At 33.5% G+C, this 18,377-nt stretch overlaps 1 protein-coding gene across 4 annotated transcripts; it reads left to right on the top strand.

Moving 5' to 3' along the window:
* On the top strand, positions 2,564 to 17,740 carry LOC109330011 (kinesin-like protein KIN-7K, chloroplastic). 4 transcript variants are annotated; one of them, XM_019563964.1, is made up of 25 exons: positions 2,564 to 2,683; positions 3,364 to 3,635; positions 3,715 to 3,812; positions 4,542 to 4,631; positions 4,758 to 4,810; positions 5,479 to 5,544; positions 5,615 to 5,668; positions 5,833 to 5,892; positions 7,177 to 7,255; positions 7,752 to 7,819; positions 8,992 to 9,054; positions 9,206 to 9,310; positions 9,684 to 9,788; positions 10,513 to 10,620; positions 11,219 to 11,362; positions 12,381 to 12,563; positions 12,902 to 13,060; positions 13,864 to 14,082; positions 14,703 to 14,843; positions 14,941 to 15,063; positions 15,139 to 15,192; positions 15,566 to 15,613; positions 15,689 to 15,784; positions 15,842 to 15,886; positions 16,982 to 17,740. In XM_019563964.1, exons 2-25 carry the CDS (start codon positions 3,385 to 3,387, stop codon positions 17,537 to 17,539), a joined length of 2,970 nt encoding a protein of 989 aa, XP_019419509.1. In that variant the 5' UTR covers positions 2,564 to 2,683; positions 3,364 to 3,384; the 3' UTR covers positions 17,540 to 17,740. The 4 variants fall into 4 exon arrangements, with proteins under 4 accessions (XP_019419509.1, XP_019419507.1, XP_019419510.1 ...); XM_019563962.1 differs by having other exon boundaries at positions 15,689 to 15,886; XM_019563963.1 differs by lacking the exon at positions 2,564 to 2,683 and adding an exon at positions 2,821 to 2,948 and having other exon boundaries at positions 15,689 to 15,886.

Below are 18,377 nucleotides of genomic sequence, written 5' to 3'. Positions count from 1 at the left end.
TTTTCCTATGTTTTGTCATGAACAAAACTTCGACAAACCAAACCCTATACAATCATTGACCATTTAGCAAGAGTGGATAAATTGGGAATGATGGTTTCCCTTGTTATTAATTTACTTGAAATAATGTGTGTTATATGTTTGGTGGTGTGAAAATTTATTGGTAATAATTTGCATGTGAGATGAGTAAATTATTCGTGGTTAGATTGATTTTGCTTGCTACTACATTCAACAAAGTAGGTCTTAAAACATTAATATAAAATAAATAAGTTATAATCCAATGACTCTTTTTTAGATATAAAGGAGCTTTAATGGCCTGGTATTAATTTTTAACTTCAAACGTGCAAACTTTTATAGTAGACTGTCAACTTAGTATTTTAAACCTATGGGTACCCATTCAAGTAGAGTTATTAAATTTACTCACATGGGGATCAATATTTACGGGTAAGGTTAGAAATGAATCAAACCAGGGCTCTACTTGATAAAGATTTGTTCGACTCAAATCTCAAGTTTGAAATAAATTATGTTTCTAGTTCGAATTTGAGTCGATTTAAGTTTATGAAATCTTTGATTCAACCCCTCAAATCAAATTGAGTTGGTTCGGTAAGAGTTCACAATCAATTTAATTTAACCAGTAAAACTTGATTGTTTCACTTCATCTCAAATGATATGATTTATTTAATATATAAAATTAAATATTCTCTCCACATAATATATACATAGATATTTGATACAACATATATATATATATATATATATATATATATTTATTTATATTTATACATGTGTAGGTAGTCACATAATGGGTATCATAACATCTGTTTTCACTCATAAACTATTGTTAACTATTTGTTTTTGTCTTTCTATTTTTTCACCTAAATTTGTTTGATTTTGAAAGAGAATTTATATCACCTTCTTAAGGGCTAAAATAATACATTCAATATGCCTGAAAATAAAAGGTGATAATGTAAATCTTACAAGAAAGTAATATATAATTTAAAACTAAAATAAATTAAAGTATAATTTATTAAAGGTGCTTTTGGAATTAGGAAGGAAAAATATACAATAGTTGTAAATCCATAGCTTTATAATATCTACCACTTATTATGTCATGTCATACTTTTTAATAAGTTAAAAAATAGTACACTATTTATATTTAACTTAAAATAATTTGAAGTAATCGAGATAGCTTTGTGATGTTATATCTTTCTTCTCCACATTCATATTATTTTTGGGAATTAAACTTCACCATACAATATGTAAATATATATGGTCTACCTTCCTCAACAACTAAACTAACCTCTTCTCGATAGTTAAATTTTAACCAATAAAAAACAGCCACCAAATAACACAATCATAGACAATATATATTATCTCAATTGAAAAATGGAACCATTTAGGTTACAGCATGGAAGGATCAAACCAAAAGGACAAGGAATAACAACTATTTTCTACCACCAAAACATAATCAAAATAATCATTATTTTTATTTAATGTATTTATTGTTGGTATCGGAAAAGAACCCTAATCCAATATCGAACCCCTTGACACGTAATCAAGCATGATTGGTAGTGCACTACTTTAAATCCCAACATCAAATTCCATTGCTTGTCATTGCACGCGGTTCTCGTGAATGTAGAATAGAACTCCTTCCAGCTCAGCATGCGCGCTAAAAAGAAACTAAAAAGAAAAAAAGAGAGAAAGAAAAGAGATATATCAGGGAAAAAAAATGATATACATGTGTTACAAAGTTCTATATTTAAATTAGAAAACAAAAGTATTAATCATGACATATATCCTATTTAATCATTTTGTATAAAAAATATTTTTAAAACTAAACAAAATAATACATATATCATATTTTTATTGGTCGGAGGAAATAAATTATCTCTTAATATAATAAAATACTTTATTCTTTTTAAATTATTAATGATGTTAAAAATGATTGATTTATAACATATCTCACTTGATCATTTTGTAATAGAATTGTGTGGGAAGATAATGTAACCATACCCTAACACCATTCACCATTCACCAAGTGTTATTAGATCTCCAAATACATTAACTTTTTTTTAAAAGTTCCATTATTGTCAGTGATATTTATTTTGAGAGTATCCACACATTTACTTGTAGGGCAAAGAAATACCATTATTCACAAAAAAATCATTAATCACATTAATGATATATTCCTAAAAACCTTTCTACTCACAAGAAAGTGACACATGTTATTTATAAATCAATCATTAATAAATGAAGTCTCACTTTGTGACATATGTCACTTTCTTCCAGTTAGAAAAATTAATATGAGAATTTAGTAGAAACACATATCATTTTCCTAAAAAAATAGATAAAAATATATACTCTAACAATATATAATTTTTATACATTATTATTTTATCATTAGTTATTTATGTTTTATCATAATTGTATCTTGAAAAAAGATATAAGGATATAAATGAATGTAGATGACTCACTAGGTATAAATTATGGTGATGTTGCATAGCTAAAAAAAAATACCTCACACCATTTGATGAATTTTTTGAGGACATGTTATTATTCTCTTCTTACCTACTTCAATTTCATGTCCCCTTCCTTTCAACTTAGATTAAAAGAAAAAAACAGGTTGGATTGAAAATAAGGTTTTAGCTTTTGATGCATTCCTTCTTCCATTGCCATCACTTCCAAGGCAAGAGAATAATATCTTCAAAACTTTACCAAATTCCATTTTTTTATTTATAATTCTTACTCCTATCACTCACACACTATAATTGATGTAATATTTCTACTCCTAAAGATGATGTTATATTTTCTCTCATCTACACACTCTTTTAATTGAAATCTCTTTGACTCTGACTCTGTTTCCTTCACATTTTCCATTCTCTTCTGGATCTATCTCTTCACTTTCAATGAGATCTTCTCTTTTCAATGCTCCTCTAATTCTTTCTTTTCAGGTCAACATTTTCTTAATCCATTTTCACACTCTCCAAAAACATTGACCAAAGCATTTTGTTCATTTTTTTCACACACTTTCCCCTTTATTTCCTTCATACAATTACCCAGCTCACTTGAATATATGAAACATTATTTTATAATATTTTTTTTGGTTTTACCTTACGACTGCTGCTTCCCACAACTGTCGTTTCAGGAATTGAACCTTTAATCTTCTTTTAGTTTGTCTGGTGTCCAATGGGTCTTACACCACTATACCATCGTGTTGTTAATGTTGTGTTATAATATAATAGAATATAACATATATTAGTGTTTTCTTCAGCTCTTTCATTTTTTGTTCTGTCAAATTTACAAGAATATGTGTTTAATGTTTAATTAGATTGTCACTTAACTCAATTTTATTATTGATTATTGAAGTATTGAGAGAAAGTGTTATTAATGGCATCAAAACAAAGTGTGAAATCAAAAGGATTTGGATTCAACAGCTCCAAAGCTGCTAATTCGCCTTCATCTTCAACAACATCATCGTCTAAACCGTTTCCAGAAACATCTGCTGATGGTCAGAGTTCGCCAGCATCATCTTCGGCTCGAAGTAAGCCGCCGCGACATGTCCATATAGAAACTGTGCCTTTGGATGCACAAAGAGAGAAAGAAAATGTCACTGTAACTGTTCGGTTTCGTCCTCTAAAGTAAGCATTATTGTTGTTACTTTTGTGTTCTACATGTATATATACTTGTTAGTTTAAATGAGGTATATGAATTGGACAGCCCGAGGGAAATTCGTCAAGGAGAGGAGATTGCTTGGTATGCAGATGGAGAAACTATAGTGCGAAATGAGTATAATCTGTCTATAGCGTATGCATACGGTATGATATGCTAAACTGATATTTGTGGATATGATTTTTGTTATTTGCATTTATTCATTTGGTACTGCGGGTGAAGTATATATACTATGAATATAGATAGAGTGCTTTGGCAGGGTGTGATGATTAGGTAAAAGTAAAACCCTCCCTGAACTAGCGATTTTAGGGGTCGAATTGTTGATACTATACTTCTACCTTGTTAATCACATTGTAATATTGAACTTCTTTATATTTATTTTTTAGAGTAAAATCTCATGATGATGTTAACGGTTGAAAAAAAATGAAGAAATTGTCACTGCCATTGAGGTTTATTTCTTGCATCCAAAACTAGAATTAGTGGATATTTATGGGAAGGGGTGAGGGTTAATGAAAGAAAGTTTAATCCTCCTCAGAGAAGCTGAAAATAAAGTCAGTTCCATTTATCAATATTAGTCTCTAGGCATCATCTTAGAAAAACTGCTCTAAAAACATTTATTGCAATACCTATATTAGAAGTTTCTCTTAATGTAGACAACATAGGAATAGTAATAATATTTGAAGAGTAATACTTACAAAACTGTTATGACCCAATTTGAGAGAAGGATTTTAAATTTCATGAAATTGTGATTTGTATGTTTATCACAAATCAAAATTTAACCATGTTCATTTATTCTTAATATACAGTCCTCCCTCCATCCGATCTGTGAAATTGTGAATGTTATCACAAATCAATTTTCTTTTTATTGCTTTTAGATCGCGTCTTTGGTCCCACAACCACAACCCGTCATGTCTATGATGTTGCTGCTCAGCATGTTGTTAGCGGTTCTATGGAGGGCATCAATGGTAATTGACAGATTAAACTTACTATTTACTACATATTCAGCAAGGGCAGAGCATAAAATCTCATACAATGCGTACCTGACATATTAAGTATTTAACAATTGAACTCCTCTATGTTTTTCGTAACAGGTACAATATTCGCATATGGAGTAACAAGCAGTGGGAAGACTCATACGATGCATGTGAGGCCACATTTATGTTCTGCCTTCATCTTGTTGATCTGCATGTTTATGATAAACTTACCTATTTAGTTATGTTTGTTATTTTCAATTTTCAATGCCATGCACTTAAAAGATTATTAGACCACACTTGAATAACAAAGGATCAATCCCGGACCATTTTGATACTTGCCATTCTTTTTTCTGATATGCTATGAATGGTTTGGTAATTTGATGTTATTCTTTGTTGAGTTGAATAGGGAGGAGATAAGGGGCAACTGGTGACTTTTTGGTGTTTTGATATTTTAGGGCTGTGGACAAACTGACGGTTTTGTCCCATGGTTTAGTGGGGGACAAAAAAGTGAGTTTTGTGCTGTCCCTAGATCAAGTTTTTTGTCAACTAAAGTCATTTTAGAAATCAAACTGGGGACAGATATTCGTGTCTTGTGTTGTCCTCATGTCTTCCGCAAATCAAACACACCCTATGTGACTGGAAATCTTGCATTACTTTTCTGCTACTTAATAATATTTTATGCTACATCATCCAATAACATTAATTAGTACTATCTATTATTGTGACAATTGCTGGGAGTGTCAGGTTATGCTATGGATTTGGATCATAGTGTGACATTATATCATTATCTGGTCATAGAACAGAAGTTTACCCCTTGCTCATATGTTCATATTTGCAGGGCGATCAAAGATCTCCTGGAATCATACCTCTTGCTGTGAAGGATGCTTTTAGCATTATCCAAGAGGTAAATTACCAGTCTGTTTGTGGTGCTTATTTTTCCAGGAATTGCATTGATTGTTGTTTCTGTAAACCAGACTCCAAACCGAGAGTTCCTACTTCGAGTTTCGTACTTGGAGATCTACAATGAGGTCGGCTTCTTCCTATCTACACTCTCCTTGTGTTGCTCTTTCATGCTGATATTTATTGTCTTCCAAAAACTTGTCTATTTCCTCTAAACTCTGCATTAAAAGAAATTTGATTAATGCTACTTTATTCTTCACACTCTTATTCTTAAAACTTTGTTTAATTTTAGGTGGTTAATGACTTATTAAATCCAGCAGGACAGAACTTAAGAGTCAGAGAGGATGCTCAGGTGCAGATTATAACTTTTCTGAACTATTTTTGTTATATATTTATCTTCATTTTTGAGAGTAAAGATTGTCTGTTCTGAATTTCTTTGGTGTTAGTGCCTAAATGTTAATAGTTTGATTGAAATTCATAGACGAAAATCAAACCCTGGAGGATATCTGTGTCGAATAGAAGACAACAACCAAAGCCTTATCCTACCATGGTTTTGTTTTTTCAATTAAATTTTGTGCCAAGTTACTACAAGGCCCAATGAAGGCAGACTTCATTGGCTAACAATGACCACTGGACCATTTGAGAGATCCCTTATAGTAAGTAAAGCGATAATTGGGCAACTCGGTGGAGATTTTTGGCTTGGTCAAATTGTCATGTGTTGTTTATACCAGACAAATTTTACCTTAGTTAGACTAAGATTTGAACTATCAACTAAGTTGGATAGTCATCTTGTTAGCAGCTCTAAATGTTTATGATGATTTGTTCTGGTCTGGCATGTTACTGTAACTGTATTCATTTCTTCAGCTTAAGTACCAAAGCATGGACGAGGGACAGGTGACATAAGCTGTCATCAACAGTTTTGCTGGCAAGTTTACCAATTTGTTATAGCAAAGTTAGCCTTATAAGTTATAAGTATGACCCACACTGCCTACCTTGTTTTCTAGGGTGCAGTTTATATACCTATTAGGTCACTCCTCTCATTTTCATTTGGTTTTGAGTTGAAAATAAATATGGTATTAGAGTTAGAGCTCAACTTCTCTGGTTTTTCGGAATGGCTAGAAGGAAGCCATCACTCGGTCCAGCAGGCTTCTGTGGAGGGGGATATTGGGTACTCCTCTCATTGGCATTTGGTTTTGAGATGGAACCTTAACATTCACCGGATAATTTCCTAGCAGATTGAGCCAAGTAGCCATTTGATGTTGGGTCTATATCTCATGGTTCACTCTAGCTTGTTTCATGAGTGATTATTAGCAATCCTTTGAATTTTTCTGTGGAAAACATGGCTGAGATGAGTTTCAGAGAAATCAATCTTCTTTTGTCAAGCCAAGTGAAAACTAAAACTAAAATAATACAGGAATGACATGGTCTTTCTGTTTTTGGTAATTGTAACAAATTGTTTCAATCATTATGACTCTTGTATGTTGAGCCATGAATTATATTTCTTGTTCTTTCATTGTAAAGAATGTATACTGCAATTTGAGTCATCAGCATGTTAGGCATTAAACATACATGTAAATATAAGCATTTTGAAGGGCAGCTTTATCATTTATATTTTGATTTCTTGATTCATATGCAGGGCACATTCATCGAGGGAATAAAAGAAGAGGTTGTACTCTCCCCTGCTCATGCACTGTCCCTTATAGCAGCCGGAGAAGGTAAAAGTGCCAGCTAGGTTTGTTTTCTTGTGGATTATTTTAGTTTGCTGGTCTGTGTGTACCATAACAATTTGGGATGTTTTTGTTTCTGATTATGCCTTCTGTAACTAATTAGTAATGTTTATGTAATTTTAAAATTAAGTGTTGAAATAAATAAAAAATCTTAAAATTGAGTATCACTATAAACAGTGGTGGGCATAAAAAATTACCCATTCTTCTTTACTTGCATTATGTAACCATTTTCTTTTGGGAAGCAGGTTATGCTTATGGTTTAAAATACCAGGATATTAATTGACAAATTTTAACATGGTACTCTCACAAAGTAGCTGGTTATGGTTGGGATGTTATTAAAAAATTAAAAATGAATAAATTTGTTTTGCTGGTTTTGCGAATGATCATGAGAATTGGGTTCTTCTAAAGTTCTACTAGGTGTTCTCCCTTGTTTTTTTTAATGTGTCTCTTTCTTGATTCTTGACTAAATTTGATTTGATAACAGAGCACAGGCATGTTGGGTCCACAAACTTCAACCTACTCAGTAGCAGGAGCCATACAATATTTACCCTGGTGGGTTTGTACTATCATAAAAGACAATTGATATTGTTCTAATCGATTAACATGTTTCTTTTATTTATTTTATGTTCTAACACCAAACCGCATCAAACATTTGTATCTATTGTGTTTATCTTAACACTTACTTTTTAGCATTTATATGTAATAAGCAGTAATTGTAGCTATGTAATTGTCAAATCAGTCCTGTAACTACCAAATGAGTTTACCTTCACTAAACTCCAAAAGAAATACTTCTTATTATTACAACAACAACCAAGACTTACTCCCACTAGTTGAAAATCAAACTATACTATAATACAAAAACCAAGCCTTAACCCAACTAGGTGGAGTTGGCTATATGGATTGAACGACGCCTTAATGCTTTATAATAAATCATGTTCATTGACAAAACATTGATCTCTAAACATTTCTTAATTGTTTCACTTACGGTTTTTCTTGGTCTCCCTTTTTTTCTCTAGAAATTGGACTAACCTCTAACCTTCTCCATAATGTATTTATTTCTAATTCTATCTTGTATAGTGTATCTACTAACTCATCCATCATAACATTCTCATCTTTGTTACATGGACTTTATTATGTTGTTGACATTTCACTGCCCAACATAATATGTTGGCCTTATGTGAAGGTTGTGTTAGATAGTCAACAACCAACATAAAACTTTGTCGAATCTGTATGAGATAGATCAATGATGAAACAATGTCTTAATGCTATATCATATATTATGATCTCTAAATCCTTCTTAATTGTTTAACCTGTGGCTTTATTGACCTCTAGAAATTGGACTAACCTACATTTGATCTACTCTCCTTAATGGGGCTCCTACTGGTTTGCTCCATGTATGCCCAAACCACCTAAGAGAAGAGTCTGCCATCTTTTCTATAATAGGAGCTACCCTTCTATCTAATGCATTCATTCCTAATCCCTAAACCTCTTATTATTAATATTCATATTTTTCATTCTAAAGATAAAAAGACCCACTAGTGATTTGGATGATTACTAAATATATCCAAAATATTTAGCTAGATCATCAATGACACAACCTCTAACTTCTTAGCAGGTTCTGGAACAAAAAATGGAACATCAGAATATAACCTATTTCTTTAAATTGCTTTTTATGCATACAATATTACTTTTACTCTTTTTAACTGCTCACTATTATGTATCAGATCATAGAGAGTAGTCCATGTGGTGAAAATAGTGAAGGAGAAGCAGTAACACTGTCACAACTGGTAGATATTTTAAACATATTTATTGCTCTTCATTTGCTTTGTACTTTAGATCTCTACGTCTAAGCTTGAAAATGTGTAATGATTTCATGTTCCTGCTTTATATTTTTCAATCGTTTCTTACATTTTTTCAATATTTTACTTATACACGCAGAATCTCATCGATCTAGCAGGTTCTGAGAGCTCCAAAGCGGGAACAACTGGAATAAGAAGGAGAGAAGGGTCATATATCAATAAAAGTCTTCTAACTCTTGGAACTGTGAGGTTTCAAACCTTTTTTATTTTATTTTAAGTACATAGGACTCTAAAGCCTAGGGTGGGGACTGGGGAGGATTTTTCTTGGGGTGGGGGTGGGAGTTTAACATTGGAATTAAGTGGTCTTCATAGGGACCAAGTGCACTGAACAGCCGATGGTCTTTATCATCGGAATTAAGTGGTCTTTATCTCAAGGCTTCAACAGCCAGTTGTGCTTTATGCTGTTATTATAATGTCCTCTCTGTTATTGATGGAATGCTTATGCATTCAGAAGATCTATGTGCAGTAGTCTTCAAGCTTAGTTTATTCAATGTGTGCTGTTGCATTCAATGGACATATGTTTCTGCCTGTTTAAGTTGGGTTATCTTTGTATGCAGGTTATTTCGAAATTGACTGAAGAGAAACCTAGTCACATACCTTATAGGGACTCCAAATTGACTAGACTACTTCAGTCTTCCCTCAGTGGTCATGGGCGTGTATCCGTAAGGCTTCACTTCTGTAGATATTTTCACGTAAATGCATTTAAAGTGAACCTGGTGCCGGGTCTGGGAAGGGTCGGACCTACATCCATGCATTTATTTGTGAAAAATAAATTTCATTTACAGATCTCTAAATTAGAAGTATCTTTAACTGGACCCTCTGGTCCCAACTAGAAACCGGAACCCTGTCCAGTTGGTCAAATAGACCATATATGCTATAGAACTGTGAGAAACCATAATGAAAACAATTGAAACTGTTGAAAACCAGCCTCAACTGCCATGAACTGGACCGGCTTAACGGCTTGCTGTTGTACTTTGCATTATTTAAAATTCTTCATTTTTACCAAAATGTTTAACCTGAGGGAGTGAGCCTAGGTTTCTAATGCACTTATGGATATAGTCACCACTAAACTACTGTGCTTTTTATGTCATGTTGCTTAATTTATTAACTAATTATCTAGTTTTTCAATTTTTATAGTATTGCTCAATCCTAATGCATTTAAAATAATGCCTATCATCTTAATATATTCATTACCTAATAATATATTTATATTATATATATTTGGCCGGTACACAGTTTAACTAGTGACCTACCAGTTGGACCAGTATCCCAGCACCCTGGTTCCACTTCGATGACCGGTCCAAGTTGAATAAAAATGGTTTGAAATGCTAAATCATAAATTAGCTGTTCTGAACTTCTGATAGTTTATTGTCATTTAATTTACAGCTCATTTGCACAGTAACTCCTTCATCTAGTAGTACTGAAGAGACACATAATACATTGAAGTTTGCTCACCGGGCAAAGCACATTGAAATACAAGCAGCACAAAACAAGGTAGGCTAAACTTTAAGACTTTGTAATTTTAATTGCAAGCTTGTTATCTGATCTTGGTAGTGGCTGGTTCCACTTTCAGCTGCCATTTGTTAAATTGCTACTTAGCTGTGTAGCTGCCTTTTTGCCTGTGAATAAATTTTTGTCCAAAGATATGCACGCACTTATGTGCAATCTTCATTCTTGGACAATGTTTATCCTTCAAATTTTAAATGAAAGAAACTTTCAAATAGTTTTCTTTTGTGTTTTGACCAAACCAGGAAGACATTGTATGAACCTCCAGATTTTAGAGGGGAAGGTGTTTTGGGAGATTATCTCGGTTTGCACAGCTAGTGATTGAAATGAGATGCTTGGATCTTTAAAGTTCACATTATATTTTTGTTGTGCACATTGAAAGCACATTGGTTTCTTGACTTCTCTTCATTCTAGTGCTCTGCCTCTTCTGTTTCTGGAGGAGCTCTACCTGTAGATATTTAGCATGACATGTTTTTCATTTTTTTGGAACCCCTTTTCTTTGAGATGTATGATCCTTTGATCTTGTAGTCTCTCCTATCCCTTCATATTATTATATTTTAATTAAAAAGTTAAATTGAAACTGCAGATAATTGATGAGAAGTCACTTATCAAGAAATACCAACAAGAGATTCAATGCTTAAAGGAAGAATTGAACCAATTGAAGAGGGGTATTGTCACAGTTCAATCAAAAGATACCGGAGAAGATGACATTGTGCTCTTAAAACAAAAGGTTTGTATTTATATATATATATATACATATATATAATAATATATGTGTGTGTGTGCCTTTTGTTTTTTGTTTTATTTGTTGGCCTTTTTTAAATGTGAATATTTCTACCATGTTTTCCTAGAGGATGGGGAAAAATTACTGAGGGCAAATGATTATAGACCTATGTATCAATTCTACTTTCATCTCTTGGTTCCTAAAAGATAGATGTATTAGAGTTAGTGATCATAGACCCATCAATAGTTTGTACAAAGTCATCACAGGTTGTCTCAGTTTAAATAAGGGGATGTGGGAAACCTTTGATGCATGGGTACCCTTAAAATGGTTGCGGTACTTTGTACTGGGTACATATCCAGTATTTGTACTGATTGGGTACAAACAGGTATTTTCCAATACTGACTTGATGAATAGGTAACCGTGTCACTCATTTACAAGTCATTTGTGTATTCATTCTCTTCAAATCATACACATCTTCTTCATATGTTTTTGTTTGGAACACTTTATAGTGTCCTGTTGAAGTCTAGTAGTTAGAATATTATGAAATTGTATTTATATTATGGGTAAATAATTTTATTGTTTACATTTTTATATTTTTATGATATATCTGCAGTACCTGTATCCTAACTTTATAAATTGCCTTATCCCTTAAAGTTAGGCCTTGGGTATCTATGTGGTGCAGAACTAGTGGCCTTTGGGGTTTCTCTAACCATATGTCAAGGGATTGGGAAGCTGTTACATCGAGTTCCTTTTTTCCTTCATGTTTGTTATATATTTTTGTTCTTTTGTTTAGGAGACTTCCTCATATTGTTCATTGTTTGAATCCAGTCATCTATATTATTCTTTTATAAAAATAAAAAATCGAAGTTAATTTTTTTAACCTCCTAAAGGCATAATGTGTGGACTCAGAAATGAGGGTAATTATTTATTGTGAATTAAGTTTACTGAACATTGAGTTTATTGTTTTTCTATGAAATTGGCATTCTGATTTTGAATGTTTGTCAATTGTTGTGATTATGTGAAGTTAGAAGATCGTCAAGTTAGGTTGCAATCCAGATTGGAACAGGAAGAAGAAGCCAAAGCTGCTTTGTTAGGCAGAATTCAACGATTGACTAAGTTGATTTTAGTCTCCACAAAAGCATCACATTCAACAAGATTTCCTGATAGGCCGGGTCCTCGTAGAAGACATTCCTTTGGGGAAGAAGAGGTATTTCTCATTTTCTATTAGCCTTCACCTAATCTCTGCCACTTCCCCTCCCCACATTTCATGGATTTTAAATTACTTGTACATATTTTGTCTCAATATAGAGTAAAGGGTTGAGGGTAAGTCTCGGCGCAATGGTAAGGTTGATGTTTCGTGACCAAGAGGTCACGAGTTCAAACCCTTGCCACATCCTTTCTACTTGTGGGGGTAAGCTTGGGTACATTTACTATTCCCAGACCCTACTAGGTGGGAACGTCGTTCATTGGGCCACCCTTTTATAGAGTGAAAGGTTAATTTTTTCTTTGCTCAACATATTTTTTAATTATAAATTCTTTTTGAAGCTCGCATATCTTCCATACAAAAGGCGGGACTTGATCTTAGACGAGGAAAATGTGGATTTATATGTTAATTTGGAGGGAAATTCTGTAACAACTAATGATTCTCTTAAGGAGGAGAAAAAGGCAAAGAAGCACGGACTACTAAATTGGTTGAAGTTACGTGTAAGTTGACCGTTGCTGTTTGCTGATGCTTAGAAATTAGGATAACATGATTGAAATGCTATATTTCAAGATATATATAGTTTACATCTACTAATTAAGATGAGGTGTTATTTAAAATGCTGTGCCTGACCATGTATGCAATCCAACAAGTAGGTTTGGGGCAATGTCCTTTTATGCATTCCTTGGTATTATGATATTATCCCTTAACTCTTGTTCTAGACTTGTGGCTTTAGAAATTAGTATACATTTTGCTTCTTCACAATAACAATCAAAGCCTTTTTCCCACTAGGTCATGTTGACTATATAGTTCAACCGACATTATGTTCTATAAAAAACTAAATGCTCCGACATGGCTTTGGGTCTAATTCCTTTTGGTTGGTTTCATCTAGTGTTTTTCTTGGTTCAGCTCTCCCTCTATTCATGCGGCTTTCTTTCATTTGATCAACTCTAATTATTCCTACATTTTAGTTTGTTAGTATATATTTAAAGTTCATTTTAATAGGAAATACTTGATACTGGAGAGTTTTAATCATCAGTCGAATAGTTAATTGACTGCATTTAACTAGACCAAAATTCAAGCTTTGTCTGGACCATGCATTTGTCACCTGATTATACTTTGTTGCACGTTTACAATCATCTTGCTCAAATAACATTTATTTTGAAGCATGCTCTGGTTGTGTTGGCTTAGGAACCTTGTCAAACATCTTATGTTTCCCAAGCTGTATAATGGCTTTTTTCATTTTGGGTATTCTTCACAGTTTAAACTCTATTTGTTTAAGATTGACTTTTTCTATTTTTATCAGAAACGAGATAATGCCTCGTCAGGCATTAGTGATAAGTCCAGCAGCACAAAATCTACTAGCATACCTTCTACACCTCATGGAGAAAGTGGTAATCATGCAGAGTCAAGATTTTCCCATTCTCTACCTGCTGAAAGCTCTCCATGTGCTGATCCTATATCAGATGCAAGGGATGATAAAGATATTCACGACGATAGTTTTTTGGGACAAGAGACATATTTGGTATGTAGTTGACTGCTTATGTTGTTTCCTTGCTAAAATGTCAAATTGTAGTTTTAGGAAAATCACATATTCATTCCCCACACTACATATATTCTATGTCAAAAGTCTCAAATGAATTGAAAATCACTATCAACAACATCAATTGTGCTAGTACTAAATATATGATTTAGTATCCAGATTTGCACTGAAGTGCAGTTTAGTGCATAAATGTCCTTGTGTCACCAGGATAGATAAAATTGAATAGAGGTGTTTTTCTGCCACTGTCTTACATTTTTTTATTCGGTTTGCTGCTAGTTATCATTTCTCTTCTGTTCTAAAATATTGCCATTACTTTTTCACCCAGTGATCAGTTTACCTGTCTGTTCAACTGTTAGGCCTAAATAGCTTTCGTGTATTACCTTTCGCTTTCAGTTTGAGAAATATCTGTTAGATTGCTGTTATTTGTGGCAAGATATCCCTGTTTTCATCTTAAAACAGAGAATATGGTGGTTAGTGGCCATTGGGCTCTAGCAAAGATGTGTGACTGATGACTCTATTTTTTGTGGACATCTATATTTCTACATTTTTTTTATCGGCATCTATATTTCTACCTTATGTCACTTTTAATTTAAATTTCGTAGACAAGCATCAAATCAGTTGACCAGATTGATCTTTTGAGAGAGCAGCATAAGATTTTATCTGGAGAAGTAGCACTTCATTCAAGTGCTTTGAAGAGGCTGTCTGAGGAAACAGCAAGAAATCCTCAGAATGGTCAGATTCATGTATGACTATTTTCTTTTTTTGATGTTTTTGTCTGTATGGTTAGAATAATAACTGTCACTGTTTTACCTGAAAGTTGCATTTTTAATTCATTCAAAGGCGGAGATAACAAGGTTGAAAGATGAAATTAAGGCGAAGAGTGAACAAATAGATTTGCTGGAGAAGCAAATTTCTCGTTCTTTAACTGCTTCAGATAACATGGATCAATCAGGAGTATCCCAGGTATGTTCACTTTACAACATTCTTGTTTTGTTTCACTTGTTAGGAGTCTTACGTAATGCTGATTGTTTTGTACAGGAGATTGTTGCTGAGATGATAGCGCAATTAAATGAGAAATCCTTTGAACTTGAGGTGATAACTGTTTACATCTTTCCAATGTTTTCCATCATATCATTGCATTAGACAGAGTCCTAATAGGATATAATTGACAAGTAGCACTCAACAGATCTTCTTGTGGAACATGTAGGAGGTTATATCCATATTTCTTCTTAAACACTATTGTATTTTTGTAGTATTTTCAAATCACAGCTTGAATAGTCAATGATTTAATATGATCGATTTTTGAAACCAATGCTTCTGTTCTGATAATGCAAGTCAATGATATTCTTATCATGTAGCGGAGACATTTCAACTGCCAAAAGTGATAGCATGAACATGTGGTCTTTCTGATGCTTGTTTTCTAATGAAGCCAGTGTTAACTATTAATGTTATTGTGCTAATTCAGGTCAAATCAGCTGATAACCGAATAATCCAAGAAAAGCTTAATCAGAAGGTAAAAAGTCTAGCTTATATTACTTTTCTGAAATTCCTATTTTTCTTATCTAAGTGAGTGATTTGGCATTATCAGGTATGTGAATGTGAAAGCCTTCAAGAAACAATTGCTTCTCTGAAACAGCAACTTGCAGATGCATTAGAGTTAAAATATTGCAGCGATGTAGTCAATCCTTCACAACCTTTCTCTCTAACCAAAGATTATAGTGGTGAACTTTACCTCGACAAAGGAAATTCGAACTTTACTAATGAAGGGACCCTTCTGCAAGCACAGGTATAATACACTGAGTGCTACTACAGTTCTTAGTATTTAATTTATCTCTACGGGTGGTTATGCTTTGTCGTTATTTCCCGCAGTTATTCTCAAGAGGGTGCCTACAATGTGCTTATAATACAGCACTTGTTTCAAACTACCTGCATTACTTTGTTATTGCTGTGCATAAGTTCTTATGAAGTGAGTGCTATCTTATTATGAGGCAAGAAAAATTTAACTACTCCATCTTACATGGATGATCAAGATTGGAAATTACTTAAAAGCCACAAATCTTTATTTTCTAATCTTAGCACACTTGCATGATGCAGTGGTCAAGATTTGCTTCCTTCTCATGATTGGACAATGTTCTCTCTCTCTCTCTCTCTCTCTCTCTCTCTCTCTCTCTCTCTCTCTCTCTCTCTCTCTCTCTCTCTCTCTCTCTCTCTCTCTCTCTCTCTCTCTCTCTCTCTCTCTCTCTCTCTCTCTCTCTCTCTCTCTCTCTCTCTCTCTCTCTCTCTCTCTCTCTCTCTCTCTCTCTCTCTCTCTCTCTCTCTCTCTCTCTCTCTCTCTCTCTCTCTCTATATATATATATATATATATATATATATATGTTGGGGATGACTCAAGTGAGAACTGAGAACATTATAAAAATTGCGAGAACAATAAATCTAGGTCATACAACTATACATGAATGAAGCTAGTTAATGGTCATCTTATCACTTATAAAAAAGTCACATGTATTTATCTTTTATTCTTGACCATTCAAATAAGAGTCAATGATCTATGTTAATTGTTTTCATTTCACACAATCACAATTTTCTCACTTGAGTCACTTATAGATGTGTATATATATATTTGCATGAAGCAATGGTCAAGTTGTTTGCTCTTTGATTGCATGCATCCAATTTTGATTCTGGAAAGCATTTATTCTCTTATTTTGATCGAGGAATAGTTCTATGCCTGCCTCATTTGGGGTTATTTTCTGTTTCTTTGTGAGCTTTTAATTTATGAAAGAAACCTTTTAAGTGGAGCGTGAGTTGTAGATATCATATGTAATGGCATCAATTTTGTATTTAGTGAAATCATTTGCACTTATTTTCTGCACTTCTTAATTAGATAAATGAGATAGAACAGCTGAAGCAGAAGGTGGCAGAAGTAACAGAATCAAAGGAGCAGCTAGAACTTCGGAATCAGAAACTGGCAGAAGAGAGTTCATATGCTAAAGGGCTAGCTTCAGCTGCTGCTGTCGAGCTTAAGGCATTATCCGAAGAAGTTGCTAAACTCATGAACCACAATGAGAGGCTTGCTGCTGAACTCGCTGCATCCAAGAATTCACCCACCCAACGTAGATCCGGTGGAACGGTCCAAAATGGACGAAGGGAAAGTCAATCTAGACTTAGACGAAATGACCAAGTTGGATCAAACTTAGATATCAAGAGAGAATTAGCTTTGAGTAAAGAAAGGGAGCTATCATATGAAGCTGTTCTTTCAGAGAAAGATCAGAAAGAGGTTGAGCTTCAAAGAAAGATTGAGGAATCTAAGCAAAGAGAAGCATACCTGGAAAATGAACTTGCTAACATGTGGGTTCTTGTAGCGAAGCTAAAAAAGAAACACGCAGCTGAAATTGATGTTTCTACTTCGACAAGAGAGAGTTCCCAATTGGATGGTTTTTAAAATTGATGTGAACTTGTAATAGTGGCATTTGAGTTGATGATTACAATTTGCCTTTAACAGGAGCAGCTTGAGAGAGAGAGGTTTGTAAAGATTGTTTTTTTTAAATAGGTGTGCTTTTCTCTTCCTCTCATCTCTGTCCTTTTTAGTGCATATTAAGGTTTTCCCATTTGTATATATCCAAATAATGGTTACTTCCTTCTCCCATCTTTCCATTCATTTGTGAGATGGCTCAGAAACCTTAATTTATGTTTAAAACCCAACTCACAAATGAATTCAAAGAGTGTTTTTTATTTGCTAAGTGATGAGTTATCAAGGGGTAGCACAAAACAATTGTAGTGCACAGGACAAAAATTTGTTCCCAGGTTTAGTGGGGGACAAAAACAAGACTTATGTGTTGTCACAGGTGACAAACATTTTTTATCAGTGTTGTGTTGCTTATTTCTTAGCAAATTAAATCTGCCCGAAGTGTTTGGTTTGGTAGAGTACTCCCTTCAATAAATTTAGAGTACTGGAGAAGTAATCCTTCTATTCATGTATTAGATGCTTTCTTAATTTAGGAAATTGATATTCAATAAGCATCAAAATTGTCTGATATACATTGAAGGCCTGATATAGATTATAAAATTATAAAAAAAAATAATTAATTCTATCAAAGGGTTAATATTGAGCTTGGTTATGGATATGTTTAAGCAAGTTATCCAATAACAGATGTCATAATTATGTTTATTATATACGATATTGGATTAACTCCGGAGAAGAATTAAATGAGAAGTTAAAGATGTAGAGACAAACTTTAGAAACACAACTTTGGTAGTCAAAGATGAAGTATATTTAGTGT

The sequence above is a fragment of the Lupinus angustifolius genome, chromosome LG16 (assembly GCF_001865875.1).
Source record: "Lupinus angustifolius cultivar Tanjil chromosome LG16, LupAngTanjil_v1.0, whole genome shotgun sequence".
Taxonomy (NCBI): Eukaryota; Viridiplantae; Streptophyta; class Magnoliopsida; order Fabales; family Fabaceae; genus Lupinus; species Lupinus angustifolius.
The sequence above is the reverse complement of the archived record's forward strand: the minus strand, read 5'-3'. Positions and strand labels throughout refer to the sequence as shown.